An 18,235-nucleotide genomic window follows, 5' to 3' on the forward strand; every position below is an offset into this window, starting at 1 on the left:
AAACGGACGCACATGGTTTATCACCCCTTATTTCAGATCTTAGTGAATCTGCCGCTGCAGCTGTATCATGCTAACATAACATAGTCATGCTAATCATCCCTCAGGGTAGCCATCAAACACAGCTAGCTGGCTAAATAATAATAGTTAACTGGCACTATTAATAGTGACAGTTAACTATATTATATTTGAAACTGCCTTAGAAAACAAAGGCAGTTTTCGAGCCTGCCTTTGTTGATTGTGCCTTTTTTTTTTTTCACCACCGTTATCAAAACATAAACTCTTTTTTCAGCGGGCTCGATACCTCACAGCAGTGATACTATTTTCTAAAGTGCCTTGCACGCATTTGTGTGCTGATTTTATAATGCTACATGCATTCGACTCATTTCCATCTCATTTGGTTTCACTCGCTCTTGTAGTTTTTGTTGTTTGCCTTTCATTATTTTCTTCATTAGCGTGAACAAACATCTTTGTTAGAATTCTCTTCTGGGTATCCCTCCATGTCAGCACATTTCCACTTCCTTGATCTGAGACAGCGGGAGAAACGGAGGGAAAGAACGAATCAGGGGGAGAACAAATTAATTGTATTATTTCAGCTTACGAGCTAAATCCCTGGAATAAATGCGGCAGCAGCAGCAGCAGTAGAGTAAAGCGAACGACAGCATGAAACACACAACGGGTTTATAAAGAGACAAAAACAGAAGTTGGAGGATGAAGACCAGTACAGTGTTGGGTTTAGGAGGATTGAACGTTGGTGGAGAGTTAGACCACCACCCTGTTCAAGATCAATGGAGTGGAGTATTTAATCTGACCATTGAAGAACAGTCATGTAGAGACAGGGCCATCTATAAGGGGGAGAGATTTTTGGGGCCCATCCTTAAAGTCAGCAAAATGATGGTCCATTGTTCTATGAATTTGTGTTAACCACACTTTTTAATTTATCTCAATAATGTCCAATGTTATCCAGGAAAGTTGACTATTATTTAGGTCATAATATATGGTCATCTTAAAGATGTAAATTCTTGTTTTATTCAGAAATAAAATGGTCTAAAAGGGACCAAAAATGGTTGACAATGGCCACGTTACATGATGATTTTTAATTCGGAATTATTTATTCCGATCTCAAAGCCCGACCCGACCCTAACCCAACTCTCATGCGTGACATCTCGGCTCAGGGCCGGGCTCAGGCCTAAAATTGAACCTCTACTCAGGAGGTGGGGCGTCCGAACAACTCTGACGTTGCACACCATTGAACCAAGCAGCAGCCATATTGAAAGTCTCAGCTCTGTCTGTCCCTGAACCGCAGAGATATTTGAGCCACAGACAGATCGAGATTCCTTGCATTTATAGATAAATATATAGATGACCGATAAGAATATTAATACAGGAAAGAACAATGGGTTTTTATCTTTTTTTTTTTTTGTAATTTTTTTTCTAGTATTTCTGTGTCATTTTATGTATTTTTTTTTCACTTTATTTTTTGTATTTGTTGCACAAAATTGGTCTAAAAGTTGTTTTTGGCCAACGGGCCACAAACAACACATCTGAACTCGATAAATCATTCAAATTTATTCCTTTCAATAAAATTAAAAAAAACTCAAAATATTTATTAAAAAGTAATATCTGATCCCCTTAATATTACAAACACACCTGTTTTATTTTGTTCTTGTGTATAAACAAAGTGACTGTGTTGTTTGTGAGGCTTGAGTTTATTCCACGCAGAGCCGTTGAGATTTCAAGCAATTTTAAAATCCTCGTCCAGACCTGTACCCTGCTCTTAGACCTGCTCTGTAGCAGCTGCCAGACTCATAAAATCTTTATAGTCATGTACAACATGCACGGTAAAGTTTTACGACCTATTTTGGACCGAAGCACGAGAAGAACAACAGGAGGACTTTTAGTATCTGCCTCCTTTTTGCTTTTTCAAACTCACACACTTGACTTTAGTAAATATTTCCAGAGGATTTATATTTTTATTCCTCTAATAACCTCCAAACCTATTTTTTTTTTCCCAAATCATCGTGGGTTGCCTTCACCGCTTGCCTTTTTTCTATTTTTCCCTCCTCTCTGAATATGTTTGACTGTCTTTTTTCAATTTTTCTGTTTCTCCTCTTGTCATCATCCAGAGCTTTTGGCTTCTTTGGCCTCTCGTCTCGCTGCCTGATGTTTAAAATAAAAGTCTTTTGTCTCCATTGAGTGTGCACTCTTTTAAACTCACCTATTCCTCCGTCAGTCGTTCTTCCCCTCGATGCTTTTAGAGCAACTTAAATGGTTGAGTGGACGTGGAATAGAGATGGAGGTAAAGGCAGACTCCTTTTGTCTGGTTCTCTTAGAGCAGAAATAAGTGACTTACACAACGGAAGGCAGCAAACCTTTTGCTTTTGGAGTTAGTCATTTCTTTTGTAATGTCTGATGTATTATTATTATTATTATTTTACCTTTCCCCCTGATGCTTATGGTTTTTCTGTTTGAAATGAATCAAAGTCCTTTCTTTACATGTTGCAGTGTTGTCCAAATGATGACGTTCCATATTATATTGTTGTGAGGCCCACAAAGTAAATGCAAAAAATTACTCCAAAAAATAATCAAAATGTCAACTAAATTGATATATAATTGCTCAATAAACACATAGTATGACTACAAAAGTACAGTACGCACAAAAAAACAATACAGAGAACGGAAATACACAAAATGATAAATTATGCAAGATGGCAACAGAAATGGATGAAACAACAAACATATACATCGTGACTCAAAAAACACACAAACCAACAAACACACACAGAATGACTAAAAAACCACAAACACACACAGAATGACTAAAAAACACACAAAATAACAAACACACACGTAATGACTAAACAACACACAAAACAACAAACACACAGAATGACTGAAAAACACAGAAAACTACAAACAGGAATAATATACAAATCAACAACAAACACAAAATAAGGGCAGGAATACACAAAATAATGATAATTTTTCAAAACGGCAACAAAAACACGAGAACAAACATACACAAAATGACTTGGAGAAACACATAAAAGAACAACAAAACACACACACAATAAGAACTACAAACATACACAAAATGACTCAAATATCACACGAAACAACAAACATACACACAGGTATGTTTCTCCTTTAGAAGTGTTTAGGTGTTTGAGAGATTCACAGCCGGTTTAGAGTTCTTAGTTGCTGTGGATTGAAAGTTGTTGTGTGAATAAAGCCACGCACACGCATGTGAATACTCACCTTAAGGCCTTTTTACACTCCCCTTTCCTCGATAGGCACCATTATTTCCACCTATCTCTTGGTAGTTGTAATTGGGTGAGTTACTTTCACTTCTCATGCTCTTCCTTTCCTCTCTCCCTCCATCCTTCCTCGCCTCCATCTTCGGTGGATTAATTGGAGAGGGCAGGAGGCCACGGCACATATTGGGTACGTAACGAGTGGTGAGGGCTGAACGGCCGCTAACACCCAATCCGCTAATTGGCTGCCTGAGAGGAATGAGGGTCATTAGGTATAGGTGACTACTTTACCCTCTCAGCACGGCCATGCCCGTACAGTGAGACGAGCCGCTCATGCATGTATGCGCACATACACGCCCATGTAGCGCCGTCCTCCTTTGGATAGAGGGAAACTCTTCTGTAGAACAAGGGTTAAGATGTACTTGCACGTAATGACTCCCAATGAGTTTGAAAGCGTGAAATGCAAAAGTTGTGTTGGCAAGCACGAAATTCGAAATGTTCCTTCTTTTTTGTGAGTTTGTGTTGACAGAGCAATCTTTATTGCCTTTGGTTTTTGAGCTACAACGTTACGCCCTTAAGTCACAGGACAACTAATCATACACCAAATCGTAGCGCCAAAAACCGAGATGGCCAGACTCGCCCCACTCCTCTGTAACATTTTCGGGGGCCTGTTGCTCAAAGTCTCTGCGATGATGTAAAGTTTGTGCGTAAATGAGCCCTCAGGTTGTGCATTCCTAATTAAATGCCTCATCACTCAGGATGTTTGTGATTCATTTTCATCCTTTGTTTTGGGTTAATTAGCAGAACTGTTTTGCCTGTAAAGATGGGAAGCACATATTTTTTATTTTTTCTCATTCAGGCTGTGTGCCGACGAAGAGCGGTGTTGGCAGAGGATAATGTTTTGTTCTCGCTTTTTGTTCACACACACATACGCACACAAATTCTTTTTCTGTCAACAGCTGAGCTGACCCCCTGCTCATCTCACCCACTCTCAGCGAGGATTACCGAGACCTCCTTTCACTTAAACTTTCTGCTGCCTTCCTCTTCCTTTCTTTTCCTGCTCTCGTGGTCTCCCCAATCTTTGAGTCACAGTTCTGATTTCGTTGTGCGCTCCAGTGATGGACATGAGTGTGTATTTTATTGTAATGCGTTGTTGGACGCAAAAGCTTTTTGGCTTAGTTTTGATGTTTCGCCTGCGTGTGTGGGTGTAAGTGAACTCGGTCTGGCTTCCTGTCTATTCCTCATTCTCGGCTCAAAGCTGTAGGCTGTAGAGAAATGGTTTTACTGCTGTGATTGTAGAGTGAAATGGAGTTGGGAGGGGTCCAGTGGACTTACAGAAACTGTGCCTCTGTGTGTAACCCCGATTTTTGAAATGGTCTTTTTGAAAACATTGAGGCTGAAAGCTTTGGCTCGGCTTGATTTCACAAAGGCACCTTTTGGCTTTTGTAGATATTTGCTTTCATCGACACGTAAACACACATGCCCCATGCATCTGATTCACAAACACACTAACACCGATATATCTCTTTTCACAGACACATCAGGAAGCACTCAAAAAAAATGCCTTTAAGTTTGTCTTCACTTATGCTAATTGACGCTCAAGCGCTTGTGTACAAAATGTTTGTTCTATTTTTAAAGAGACCACCTGTTGATCTATTGTTCCAAGGCCTTCAGGTTCCAGCCCTGTTAAATGTGTTGCACTAATACAAAGACAGATGAGGAGTCACATCACTTGTATGTATGTGTGTGTGTATATGCGTCACATGCACAAATACACATCAATTCGTCCACTCGAGGACTCCCAATCAATAATGATATTTATAAGAAAAAATAATTAGCTTCTGCAAGCATTTATTGCCCTGAAGCTAAGCTAAATAGTGATTTTTATTTATTTTTTTTTGTTAGCTTGGTGCGCTATGGCTTACTACAGACATGGGCAACCGGGGGCCACATGTGGCCCTCTGTCTAATTTTGTGCGGCCCCCAAAACAAATCCCCCAAAATTGTATTTCAAGACGTTTGAAAGAATATAAAGCCCAACATAATACACAAGATAACCCCCAAAACACACAAATTGACAGCAAAAGTACACAAAAACACACAAAAAATACACAAAATGACTCAAAACACAATTAACAACAACACATTACAGAATAGTTCCAAAGACATACAAACTGTGAAAAAAATGACACAAAATGACAGGAAAATACAGAAAGTGACCCCAAAAACGCACGAATCACAAACAAAACAAAACATAATGACTCCAAAAACACACAAAATGACTAAATACTGACAAAACAACAAATCTACAATGACAAAAGAAAAGACAAAACCCCTTTTCCCCTCTGTATTAATGCTCAGATCAATCATTATTCTAAATGCTGACATAAATGTTGCTAATGTGGCCCTTGGATCAGAGACAATCACATTTTTGTGGCCCCCGCTGTGATAGAGTTGCTCATCCCTGGTGTACTAATTTTAGAGAAAATAATAACTGAACTTGTCTTTGTGAACTTGAACCAGAATGTTTCCACATTTCCCTTCATTTAAAGAAAGAAAAACCCACAATGGCCACTGAGATAACGTGAAGATGAAATCGTAAAACATAAAAATGTGCTGAAAATTAACTAATGAATTTTGAAAATAAATAAATAAATAAATGAATAATGAAACCGGCCTTAAAATAATTCTGTTGCACCACAATTCAAAAGCAATACCTGAATTTCATATGTTCAGTACATTTTAATGTATTTCAGTGAAAAGGATTTTGGTCCCAACATTTTGTCAACGTGTGTACCTTCTCTACATGTTTTTCAGAAACATGCTTCGTCATTCATCAGGAAATAGCTTGAAAATGCTAGCGCCTTGATGCATTTGGTTAATAGGTACGAATGTAGACGAGCAGTTTGCAAAATACAGTACCATACAAAGGTAAAATTGGTAAATCCAATTGAAATTTGTATTGTCCCTTTTTATAGATATTAGGGTGGCCACATGTCCTACAATCGTTCGCATCACACGTGGTACACTTCAGGTACGTCACAAAAAAATTAGAATGTCATGAAAATGTTTAATATTTTTGGTTATTCATATCAGAAAGTCAAACCCCTATTGATATAGGCTCGTGACACATACAGTGAAATATTTCGAGCCTTTATTTCTTGAAATTTTGATGATTATGGCTTACAGATAATGAAAACCCAAAATTCAGTGTCTCAGACATATAGAATATTACATAAGATCAACAAAAAAAGTGTATTTTAAACAAAAATGTAAGTCTTCTGAAAAGTATGTTCATTTCTATGCTCTCGATACTTGGCTGGTTCTCCTTTTGCATGAATGGCTGCATCAGTGCGGCGTGGCATGGAGGTGATCAACCTGTGGCACTGCTCAGGTGTAATGGAAGCCCAGGTTGCTTTGATAGCAGCCTTCAGGTCATCTGCATTGTTGGGTCTGGTGTCTCTCACCTTCCTCTTGACAATACCGGGTTCATGTCAGGCCAGTTCGCTGGCCAATCAAGCACAGTAACACCACACAATTTGGTGTGCTGCAGAAAGGACACAAAGGGTTAAAAAAAAAAAAAAAAGAAGCATTTTATGAATTATTGGGTTTTCATCCTGGGAAACACTTCTACAGCATGTCTTGATCGCTTCGCCGGTCCAACACAACTGGCCGTACAACTGTATCAGTGCGATTGAGTTGGCATTTAGCATTTCTATGGTGTTGATGACTCGTCTTCAGCTCGCTGCTGTTGTCTTTTCCCAGGACTTCAGAGCAGGACTGGCTATAACTGAGGTGGAGTTGACTGCTGCCAACATTCGAGACGTGGACCGCAGGGGCTTTGAGATCAACACACCCTTCAAAAACTTCTGGTGCGTCTGTTTTTTTATTGCTCGCTCGACTTGTGAGGCTAGTAGCATTTAAAAAAATAAAATAAAATAACAGAACATTGTCCGATATATAAGCTGTGTGGGTTGGGGACAGTTGAATAGTGAGAGATATGTAATATACACGTATGATACAGTTTCCCCTTAAGGTGAGGCAAATATTTGTCAAATTTTGGCATTCTAATATAAACCCTATACTGGCCAAAAGCTGCTTCTTCTACATTCTTTGAGAAGAGCTCCATGGTACAGGGGAAACCCTAAGACACATCAATAGAAGGCAACACCTTTAGTGGCGTTACATTCACTATTGATTCAAGTTTGTTTCATAGCCCGTCTACTAATGGATGATTGAGACCTGTTGTGTAAGGTGCTAAAAAGATGCTATGATGGGGAGAGACCACAAGGACTTTGGATCTACTTTTAAAACAGTGTTGATAGTACTTAATGTGAAATACATTAAAATGACTCAGAAAAAACAGACAAAAGTACAGGAAATACACAAAAAAAAAAACAATAAAACTACTCAAAACTACTCCGATGTCTACAATTACCCCAAAGACACAAAATTAGGACAAAAATGTACAAAATGACTCATGATACACAAAACAAGAATAGAAATACACAAAATGACTCCAAAAACGTGCAGAACAACAACAAAAAATACACAAAAACCTTTATGCTGACTGTAATATTCCATAAAATGATAATTTCTCTCATGAATCAGAATCAGAAAGGCTTTTATTCGCCAGGTACAGTTTAAAAAACAGTACAAGGAATTTAACTTGGTCGTTGGAGCGGAAAGAACACACATCAACACACCGAGGCGGCCATCTGCGGCGCCATCAATGCTGACACAAAACACACAAAATGACTCCAAAAAACCATACAAAAGTACAAGAACTACACAAAGACCATAAAATTACTCTGAGGACTCAGATGTCGACAGCATTACTCAAAAATATACAAATAACAGCAAAAATACACAGCAATTACCACAAAATGACAACAAAAATGTACAAAATGACTCATAACACACAAGACAAGAACATAGATACACAAAATGACTCTTAATAAAACATACAAAAGTACAAAAAGACAATAAAATGACTTACAAATACAAAAATATACTCTGCAATTACACCAAAAACATAAAATGTGCAAAACAACCAAAAAAATACACAAAAACACTTTGATGTTACTGTATAATTCCTCAAAATGATCATTTCTCTAATGCTGACATGAACTGTTGCTCTTACTGTAATAACAGAAGCCTATTTCTGTACTAGAACGTGTGTTTTCTGACTGCTCGGGCAACAACAGTGCTTTCCGTTATTGATCACTGGCATTAAGTTGTAGATTTGTTTGCTTCCGTTTGGTGAAATATGTGGTTTTTATTCATCACGAGGCTTTGTGCCACACCAAATCATTCAAAGAAAGTATCATCTTGTCGCCTTACTAAGGTTTTTTAAGCTAGGCTTAAGGTTTATACTAATCCTAACATTTTACTGCTTGATGCAGATCTATAGAAATGGTGGTTTTGTTGTTTGAAATAACAAAACTTTGACCACCTCTGTGGACCACTAATGTGCCCAGGCAAAATCTATTAAATATATTAATGCCTTTTTCTGTTTCTTGTCTTGCTGCTGAATCAAATGTTTTCTGAGGACTGTTAAAGGTGAAGGTTCACGGTTCAAGTGGAGCTGATTCATGTATCAATAGTTAATAATGTTCCTCCGTTGACCTAAAAGAATTGCAACCTTAAAATGGCCTTAATTTATCGTCAGTCAATAAAATTTAACCTTTATATCTGTCCATTATACAGACAGACTCGGGTTCACTGTTGAAAAGGAGACAAGTCACAATAATATGAGCTTGTGTTGCGTTTAGTAGCCTGCCCAACATCTTACACGATGCACTAATTCGATGGTCCCACACACCTCGTAGGGTTATTGATCTTTGCAGAGCAACAGATGGAAAAAAAGGGTCAAGAAAGACTAATTATCGATCAGGAATTTCTTTAATGAAGTTTCCCTCGGGAGCTCCGGGCTGGGATCTCGACCTCAGTCGGGAGGGGGTGGGTAGGGGCGGGGGTGGAGTGCAAAGCCTTTCAGGTAACTCTAGCTCCCAGTGGGGCCTCCAATCAATGAACGTGCGGCTTGTTTGTGCTGTAATGGGCCATTTAGAATACAACCGTCACAGCTGCCTGGACAAAGAGCAGCTTGTTTGTTTGTGTCTGCTTGTTCTCGGTTTTCACCCCGTCTTTTTTTGCCCATTGCCTCATGTAAAGATTGTTCTTCCGTCCCTCATTCCTCCTCCACCTGACTGTTGTGTGTTCAATCGATCTGTTTGTGTTAGCCCTCTTAATGGTCCCATCGTTTTTGGTTGCTTCGTTAATACACTGGACATAATGTTCAAGATTCGACGGAGCCAGAAAACAAGTGAAGTTTAGATTAGCTCTGGTGTCCCGAATTTGCTTTGATGAGTTGATTGTAGATCGGGGAGGGGGGGGGGGTTGCGCACGTGTATCAAATCGATTGGTGGCCCTGTTAACAAGCTCCAAAGCGCTCAAGGTGAGGATTAGCGAAGAAACTTTAATCTAATCACTTTAAGGTGTGGAGTCTCAAGTTGGCTTTTCTTTGGTTTGTTTTGCAGTTAAATGGAGAAAGTTTTGCAAAGTGTGATAGTTGCGCTGTGGACTTTTCAAGGGTCGAGAGAATCCTAATGAGGCACCAGAAAGGGAGGGAGAGTTTAGCGATCGAAGGCACCCAAACTTCAGTGTTTCTACTCGGGCTCCTGCAAAGTTACCAAACTCAACGATCCACCCAAGAAAATCTATTCCTGTGTGTTTGTTTAGCGCCGGTCTATAGTTTTAAAAGACTTTGGTAAAAACATTTCCAGACGAAATGAGCACAATTTGAGCAGCTTTGAATTGAAAGTATTTGGTTGAATAGAATTTGTAGCCATTCATCTCTCTTTCAGAGCTTTTTCTCAACTATTGTGTCTTGTTATTTGCACCAAATAGGAATTAATTTATGTGAATAAGTGAAGTATGAAGGGTAATTTCTGGGTTTTCACATCGATGACTCTTCTGTCGACGTCGATTCACTCGACTGTGAATCTGCTACCGCGTCTGCACATTCGAGTGCATGCAATCCACACTGACGCTCTCGTAATTCTTACAAGGACCTCTTGATCGCTGAAAGGCAGTGTGGGTTTTCACATCTTTTTGCGTCTGCAAATCTACACTGATACGGCAACAATGTGAAAGTGAATTGAGACGAGTTGTGATGCAAAAAGAAAGCATTTAGATCCATTTTTTGCAAAGAGGAAAATGACAGTTTTCAGCATGACGAACGAGCACATTTGGAAAGCATAAATTACCCCCGAAAAGGAGCTTTTTCTTTGATTTACACAAGCTGACATCAGATTGCCAAAAATGTCCTCGTTCAGTTTTTTTTTTTTTTAGCTCCAAGCAAATTTGTCATTCCAAAAAGACGTGTCAAATTCTACTCTTTACTTGTTTCTGACGACCCTTGATTCTCTAAGGGGGTAATCAGAATTACTCTAAACATCTTCCGGCCACTTTTGTTTTTCCCATCACATGACATCAAAGCATCTCTTTATTAACTCATAGTTAACTTGAATGGAAAATGCCAACATAAGCACGGCCTGCCAGCGAATTCACTTTTTCATTTAAAACAAGAGCAGAGTGCAAACATCTACCAAAAGTCAAATATCCTCTTTGCCAGATATTCAGTGATCTGGATCAATGATCCTGATCATGGTACGGTGATTATTCACACTTTACTTTAAAGACTTGGAATACATTTCTATTCCTACAATTAACGATACAGTAAATTGTAGAAAAATGTTTGGACACCCCCATTATTTAACAAAGCGATGGAATGCTCAATCGGGTATTGATACAAATACAACTTGATGGGTTAATTCTAGAACCAACCCCTCATCAATCAATTCAATTTGATAAAGTTTGGTCAATTACGAACTGAGATATGAATTTTGGAAATTTTGCCAAGAATGAGAGAGAGGGATTGTTCTGTTTTTCAAACTGATCCAAAATCACTATGTTGATTCGGATCCCCTCCGAAACGTAATGGAATCTTCCATTGAGTACGGCATATGTGTCAAAGTCAAGGCCCGGGGGCCAGATCCGGCCCTTGAGAGCAACCGACGAAAACATGAATGTAAATTACCAACTAATTCAATTGTAGAAATCCAAATACAAAAGTTCAATTAAACTCCACAATATTTGCAAGGCTCACAGTTTTTCCATGCTTATATCACATAATCACAAGTTATTCAAAGAACTCAATATTTATTTATTTATTTATTTTTCAAAATCATGCAATTTTCCTGAAATTATTCCACCATACATCCCTAAATTGAGTAAAAAAAAAAAATTCAAGCAAATTCAAAGTTCTTTTTTGAACGGATATCTGCCATTTGGTGTTTGGATGTTGTCTGCCTTACATATTTGATATTCTTTTCATAATTAATGATGAAATTACTTATTTTTCCACCTTAAATCTGTGGCCCAATTGACATAAAAATGGTTTCAATTTGGCCCGTAAAATGAAAATAAGTTTGACAGGCATTTATTCTTTCTTTTGTCTTTGTTAAATGTTTTATTCTTTTATTTGTGATTTTTTTTTTTTTCTGTGGCTGTAACAAAAGCAATTACCCCCTGGGATTAATAAAGAAATTCTGATTTTGATTCATAAGGTATTTGGTTAAGTCTTTATAAAAGCCTGTTAATCACTGTTGACGTATGAAAAACCTTTGTTTGATATCGGACCATTGACACTTGAGTTTCACTGGCACTTTTATTTTGAAAGTATCTGAAGACAGTAATTCACATTGATTTATCATACTGGATGAATGTAACACATTATATTCAACACAACTCCAAAAACTGCAGGGTGACAGAACGTAATACACGTTTCATGTCCAGCTCCTACAAGTTGAAATTGGATTAGAAGAAACGCCAGACATTTGAGTTGATTTGAATACATTTTAATGAGTCGGGACCAGACCAGAGGAGCAGAGAGGCCTTCAAACCTCACTTTGGAGAGCAGAGCATGAAGGTCAGGTAGTGAGGCTGGAACTTAAAAGTTAGATCATTGGGGAGTCTTGGTTATTTTCTTTCCTGCCAACACTTAAATGAAAGGATCGATCAAAGCTTAAGCCGGGGGGCAGTTCTTGTTGCTTAACATCAGGACTCAAAACTAAGGTTACAGGTGATGCCAGTAAGAAAGAAATCCCATGAGCTCATCTAGAATAAATCAGCCAGGATGAGTTTTCCATGTTTTTTAGAAAATATCACTAGGGAGGCGTCCAGGGGGCATCCTAATTAGGTGCCCGAGCCACCTCATCTGGCTCTTCTCGATGCGGAGGAGCAGCGACTCTACTTTGAGCCCCTCCCGAATGACTGAGCTTCTCACCCTATCTCTGAGAGTAATGTAGCAAAAATACATTTAAAGGAGCAAAAAATATAGCAAAAAAAAAGTGACGAAAATAGGTCAAAATATGGCAATTTGATGTAGTTGCAGAAAAATTATAAAATTTAACAAAAATGGGCTCATATTGTTAAAAAAAAAAAAAAAAAAAAAGACCCCTGTATTGGATCATCATTAGCATTTTGTAAGTCCTCAAATGATCCATGTTTTTCTTTCTGCTTTACTGTATGTGAGACTGCCCTCCAACTCCTCCTCTAAAACCTTTCTGGCTTCTTCTTCACATGCTCCCAGCCTTCCTCTGTGCCTCTGTGGGTTTCTCAAGCCAAGCTGGAGTTCAGCACACATATGAGCAGTCGTCTCTGGGGGGCTTCCATGGTACGGAGCAGCTGAACCCAATCGACCTTTGGAGTCCTGCTGGGTTACTTGGGCAAGGCTGGGCCTGGTGTACATCCCTTTGTTTCCTACCCTTTTCCTCTCCACCCCCACCTTACCAGGCTTTTTTTTTTTTTTCCCAACACTCCTCCACTCCTGTCGCCACCACAGCATCTCTCTTACTTTGTACCTGTTGCCAAGTTGCCATGGTGATTGCTGGTCTCATTCCTCCTTTTGTCAGAGCTATTTCAGCAACTTTAGAGTGCTTTCCTTCCATATCCGCTTGGTTATTTTCCTCTCGTCTCTGTCATTTATATATCCTCCTCACCAGCAGGACTTGCTGTACTCACTGCTGTATGAGGGAGCCTGAGTGGTACTTACTGTGTGTATTCAGACAGTTCTTTAGAATTAGATGTGTACATGTTACATCTGTCCACATGGAAATGGTTTTTAAGGTTAGCTAATTTAGTGGTTTATGTCACAAAATGCAGGCTTGAAAGAAATTTCTATCCCCATATTATATATATATATATATATATATATATGATGGTAATGATAATCTAATACAGGGGTTCTCAACCTTGAGGTCAGGACCCCATTTGGGTTTGCGAGACACTGGGAGGGGGTCGCCAGATGCCTTCAAGAAACTGAGACACGAAGGAACTAAGAAACAATTTGAGCCCATTTTTGTTTAATTTTATAATTTTTTTTGCAGCTCCACCAAATCACTTTATCGCCATATTTTTGCTCCATTACTCTCATTCCTGCCAGAATTTCAATGGCTTTCCTGCACATTTTTCCACTTCCAAGACTTTTTCAGCACTCGTAAATTCTTTCTACCACGTTTCCCACCTAATTTCACATATGTTGACCCATTATTATTTTTCATTTATTTTTTTAACCATATTTCATGCTTATTTTTTTGCCTATTTAACCACATTCAACATTTGTCATGCTCATTATTTGCCAGTTTAAACTAATTATTCTAATTTATCCTATTTCACCACCTTTTCTGCCATTTTTGGTCACTTTTAACCAATTTTGTTCCAGATTGAAACATGAACTTACATCTTAAAGATGACTCTTTACTATGATGCAAATATTACTAAACTTCCTGGATAACAGTGGATATTATTGAGATCAGTAAGTAAATGGTTATCACAGATTGATAAAAACAATCGACCATTATTTTTCTGACTATGTATATATATATTATTTAGTGTGTTTGACAGGGGCAATGCACATTAATCTACATTACAGTAAATGTACCAATTTTTTATCTGTTGTCCTTGGACAGCTGCTAAAAGTCACCGTTAAAACAAAACCTCTCAACAGTAATACAATAACAAATGTCACATTCTAAAACATTCATAAAACTTTACAATTCACCTAATTCACTGTCAGTTTCATGAAATTATTCAATACATATTTGAGATATTAATAGGAAATAAAATGCAAGATAACTCCTGACTATCAGGGCTGATGATTGGAGACCTGATAACTCAAAAAGCCATTTTCTTAAGTGGGTTTTAAATTAATTATATGTGGGGTTGTTCTTAATATTTACAGGTAATACGTTCCAGTAATGGGCATGTGTATGCCCAAATGCATTTGCACCACCATTTTCTGGAAAAAATTGCAATGGAACGCGCAATCCTATGAAACTAGACAAAATAACTGAGACATAAATGAGTTAAATTTCATAAAGCTCGGTCAATTATGAACCAAGATATGTATTTTTTTTTTTTAATTTATCAAACAATGAGAGAAAATTTTTTTTTTTTTTTTTTTTTAACTGATCCATGATAAATATATTGATCCCAAACCCCTCCAGAATGTAATGGAATCTTTCATTACATAAGGTCTATCTTTGGTTAAAATTCTGTCACAAATCATTGAGTACTTTTGAAGTAATCCTGCTAACACGCAATAAAAAAAAACACATATACAGCCAATAATGGTTACATTTTCAGCTAAATACATAGATTAAAAGCTTATCAAGTTGAAATCTTTTTGAAGTTTTCAGCCCCTGCGAGTCATGCAGTCTTTCACACAGTAGTTAATGTGCTTTTTGTGCATTATCTTTATAATCTGATATATTAAAGTGGACATTTAACTGTACCTCTGTGGTACAAATAGATGACTTTTATTTGTTCTCGTCTTTCCACATCTTTCCTTTAAATCTCTTAAAAACTGAACCGATGTTATATGAACCAAAAACAGGTAATAAAATATATTATTGATCACGGATGAGTTTAAAAGTGAGAAACAAATTCCGAGAAATTATCTGGCTCTCTTTATATTGCACTCAGATCGTTACTTCATATAGGTCTCAAAAAGGCTTCTCTCTACTTTATTACGTTCTAAATCCACACACCTGCTTTTTTACCTTTGCGTTAATGTCAAAACATCAAACTCAGGTAAAGCTATTTAAAAATATATCTATACCTCCACAAAACTACTCTACATGCTACCAGCTACCCTCGTATCACTGCAGAGTCTTACTGTGCTGTTTAATTGCTCCTTCAAATCAATAACAGTGATGTCTTGTCATGGATGGTTGGGACCAAATGTTTTATTTTATTTTTTTAAATCAATGTTTGCAGCTTCACCGCCGAGTCTGAACGGGAGAAGGAAGAGTGGATTGAAGCTGTCCAGGAATCGATCGCAGAGACGCTGTACGACTACGAAGTGGCAGAGAAGATCTGGTTCAACGAGGCCAACAGGACTTGTGCCGACTGCCATTCACCAAAGCCTGAGTGGGCGTCGGTCAACCTGGGTGTGGTCATTTGTAAGAAATGTGCAGGTAAGTGGGTTTCGTACTAATTCTGACGTTGGGCCAGACAGAGATGTGAAAAGGGGGAAGGGACACGTTTGGTATTTGGTTGTTGCTCCGCACATATACTGCTCATGTGTTCAAACCAATCACATTAAAGGACCACTTTGTGAAATTTAGGAATTTGCAAGTCTGCTAGTAAAGAAAAGAAACAAGTGTCTAGTGTGTTTTTGTGTGCAGTTAATCAGTCCCTCGTAAAATGGGAGGCAAAGTGGAGCTGTTCGAGGGGTCCATGTCTTTATTTCTACTGGTTAGACGACGTAGCCGGACGCTGAGAGATGTAAACGACTCTTTCTAAATTTGCAAAGTAGCACTAAACAATTGGCCAGATGATATTTTGTTGACCTCCTGCTGCAGACCGACAGGCATGACTTTGAAAGAAAAAAAACAACATATTGCATTTTTCCTAGTGTTTTCAGGTATGTTAAAGAAACGCCAAACCTACCAAAACTCAAGAGAAGCTGTGTTCAGTAACGCAATTTTGGTACAGGCTTAGTATTAGCGTTAGCACTAACCCCTATTGTTAGGGTTAGCGCTAACCCTAATGTTATAGTTCAGGTTATTGCTAGACTTAATGTTAGTATTAGTGCTAACCCATTGTTAGAAACTTAGCACTAACCCTGAGATTAGTGTTTGCGCTAACCCCTAATAATAATGACTATAGCGCTTTTTTTCAAGAAGACTCAAAGCACATACGGAAACCATTATTCATTCACACCAGTCATAGTCATGGGTAGTAAGCTACAATGTAGCCACAGCTGTCCTGAAGCATACTGACCACCACCAACATTTATGCACAATTCATACTCATTCATATGAGGCAATGTGGGTAAAGTGCTTTGCCCAAGGACACGACGACAATGACTTGGATAGAGCGGGATTCAAACCCCCAACGGTTCGGTTACTGGATGACCCACTCTACCACTAAGGCACAGTCGCCCTTAATGTTAGTATTGGCCTTGCAGCTAAAGCTAATGTTAGGGGTAACTCTAACCCCTAGGTTAGTGTTGTAATGTTATAGTTAGCGCTGTTTTAGAGTTAAAGGGTTAGCGCTAGCCCTTATATTAGTGTTAGCGCTAACCCCTAATATTAGCATTGGTGTTATAGTTAACGCTTAAGTTAGAGTGAGCTCCAACCCTTACATTATTGTCCTAATGTTAGGGTTAGCGCTAAACCTTATGTTACAGTTGGGGTTAATGCTAATTGTTGAGTTAGCGCTAACCCTTTTTTAGTTAGAGGGTTAATGCTAACCCTTGCGTTAGTATTAGCACTAACTCCCAATGTTAGCGTTGGTATTAAATCTGACGCTAATGTTAGGGTTAGCTCTAACCCTTACATTAGTGTCCTAATGTCAGGGCTAATGCTAATGTTATTGTAAAGATTATAGCTAAACCTAATGTTATAGTTAGGGTTTTTGCTAGCTGTAAATTTTCAAGTTAGCACTAACCTTTTGTTAGCATTAGATAGTTAGCACTAGTCCTAATGTTATTGTTAAACCTAATGTTATAGTTAATGTTAACTTTTTGTTAGAGTTAGTGGGTTAGCTTTAATCTTTACGTTAGTGTTAGCGCTAACCCCGAATGGTAGTGTTGGTGTTAGTGGTAACGCTAGGGTTATTGCTAGACCTAATGTTAGCGTAAGCGCTAACTTTTTGTTAGAGTTAGTGGGTTAGCTTTAATCTTTACGTTAGTGTTAGCGCTAACCCCGAATGGTAGTGTTGGTGTTAGTGGTAACGCTAGGGTTATTGCTAGACCTAATGTTAGCGTTAGCGCTAACTTTTTGTTAGAGTTAAAGGGTTAGCTCTAACGTTACGTTATTGTTAGTGATTTCCCCTAATGTTAGCATTGGTGTTAAAGCTAATGCTAACGCAGCTGTAACCCTTTCGTTAGTGTCCTAATGTTAGGGTTAAAGTTTGCTGTACTCTATTTCTGGGTAGATATGGGATAGCTAACCCTTAAATTTCCTCAAGTGGTGTGCCTTTGTCTGCAATGGTTAAAAAAATATATCATCTTGTCAAATGCTTCATGCTTGACCACTAAATCAGATAGAAGTGTTTGTCCACATTATTACTTTATACTTGTGTACACAGTCTGACCCACAGGCTCTTTTGGAATAAGATCTTAGGTGATAAGGTACTTATGGGAGGCGTCTGGCCTCAGATTTCTTTAATCTGTCTGGCAATCCTGGATAGATCAAATGAAATGACAACAAAGGTTAAACCACAAGTGAGAACTTGTGGGGATCCTTGACTGCTTTTTGGCCCACCTCTATGTGAACATTTACAGAGGCCACACTTAATATTTCTTTTTTTTTATCTTTCATTTTCCTTGCCTCAACCCGGGATTCAATCAATTCAAAGCCATTTTTCACCCAAAAGTCTGTGTACTTTGTATGCATGACATATTCAACAACT

At 38.3% G+C, this 18,235-nt stretch overlaps 1 protein-coding gene across 1 annotated transcript in view; it reads left to right on the plus strand.

Moving 5' to 3' along the window:
• Positions 1-18,235, plus strand: part of arap2 (ArfGAP with RhoGAP domain, ankyrin repeat and PH domain 2) — a 168,139-nt gene that overhangs the window by 47,840 nt on the left and 102,064 nt on the right. The window contains exons 10-11 of the mRNA XM_028475240.1: positions 7,016-7,122; positions 15,593-15,792. Coding sequence (XP_028331041.1) covers positions 7,016-7,122; positions 15,593-15,792 — 307 coding nt within the window. The remainder of the gene's footprint in view (positions 1-7,015; positions 7,123-15,592; positions 15,793-18,235) is intronic.

Source organism: Gouania willdenowi, chromosome 18 (assembly GCF_900634775.1).
Source record: "Gouania willdenowi chromosome 18, fGouWil2.1, whole genome shotgun sequence".
Classification (NCBI taxonomy): domain Eukaryota; kingdom Metazoa; phylum Chordata; class Actinopteri; order Blenniiformes; family Gobiesocidae; genus Gouania; species Gouania willdenowi.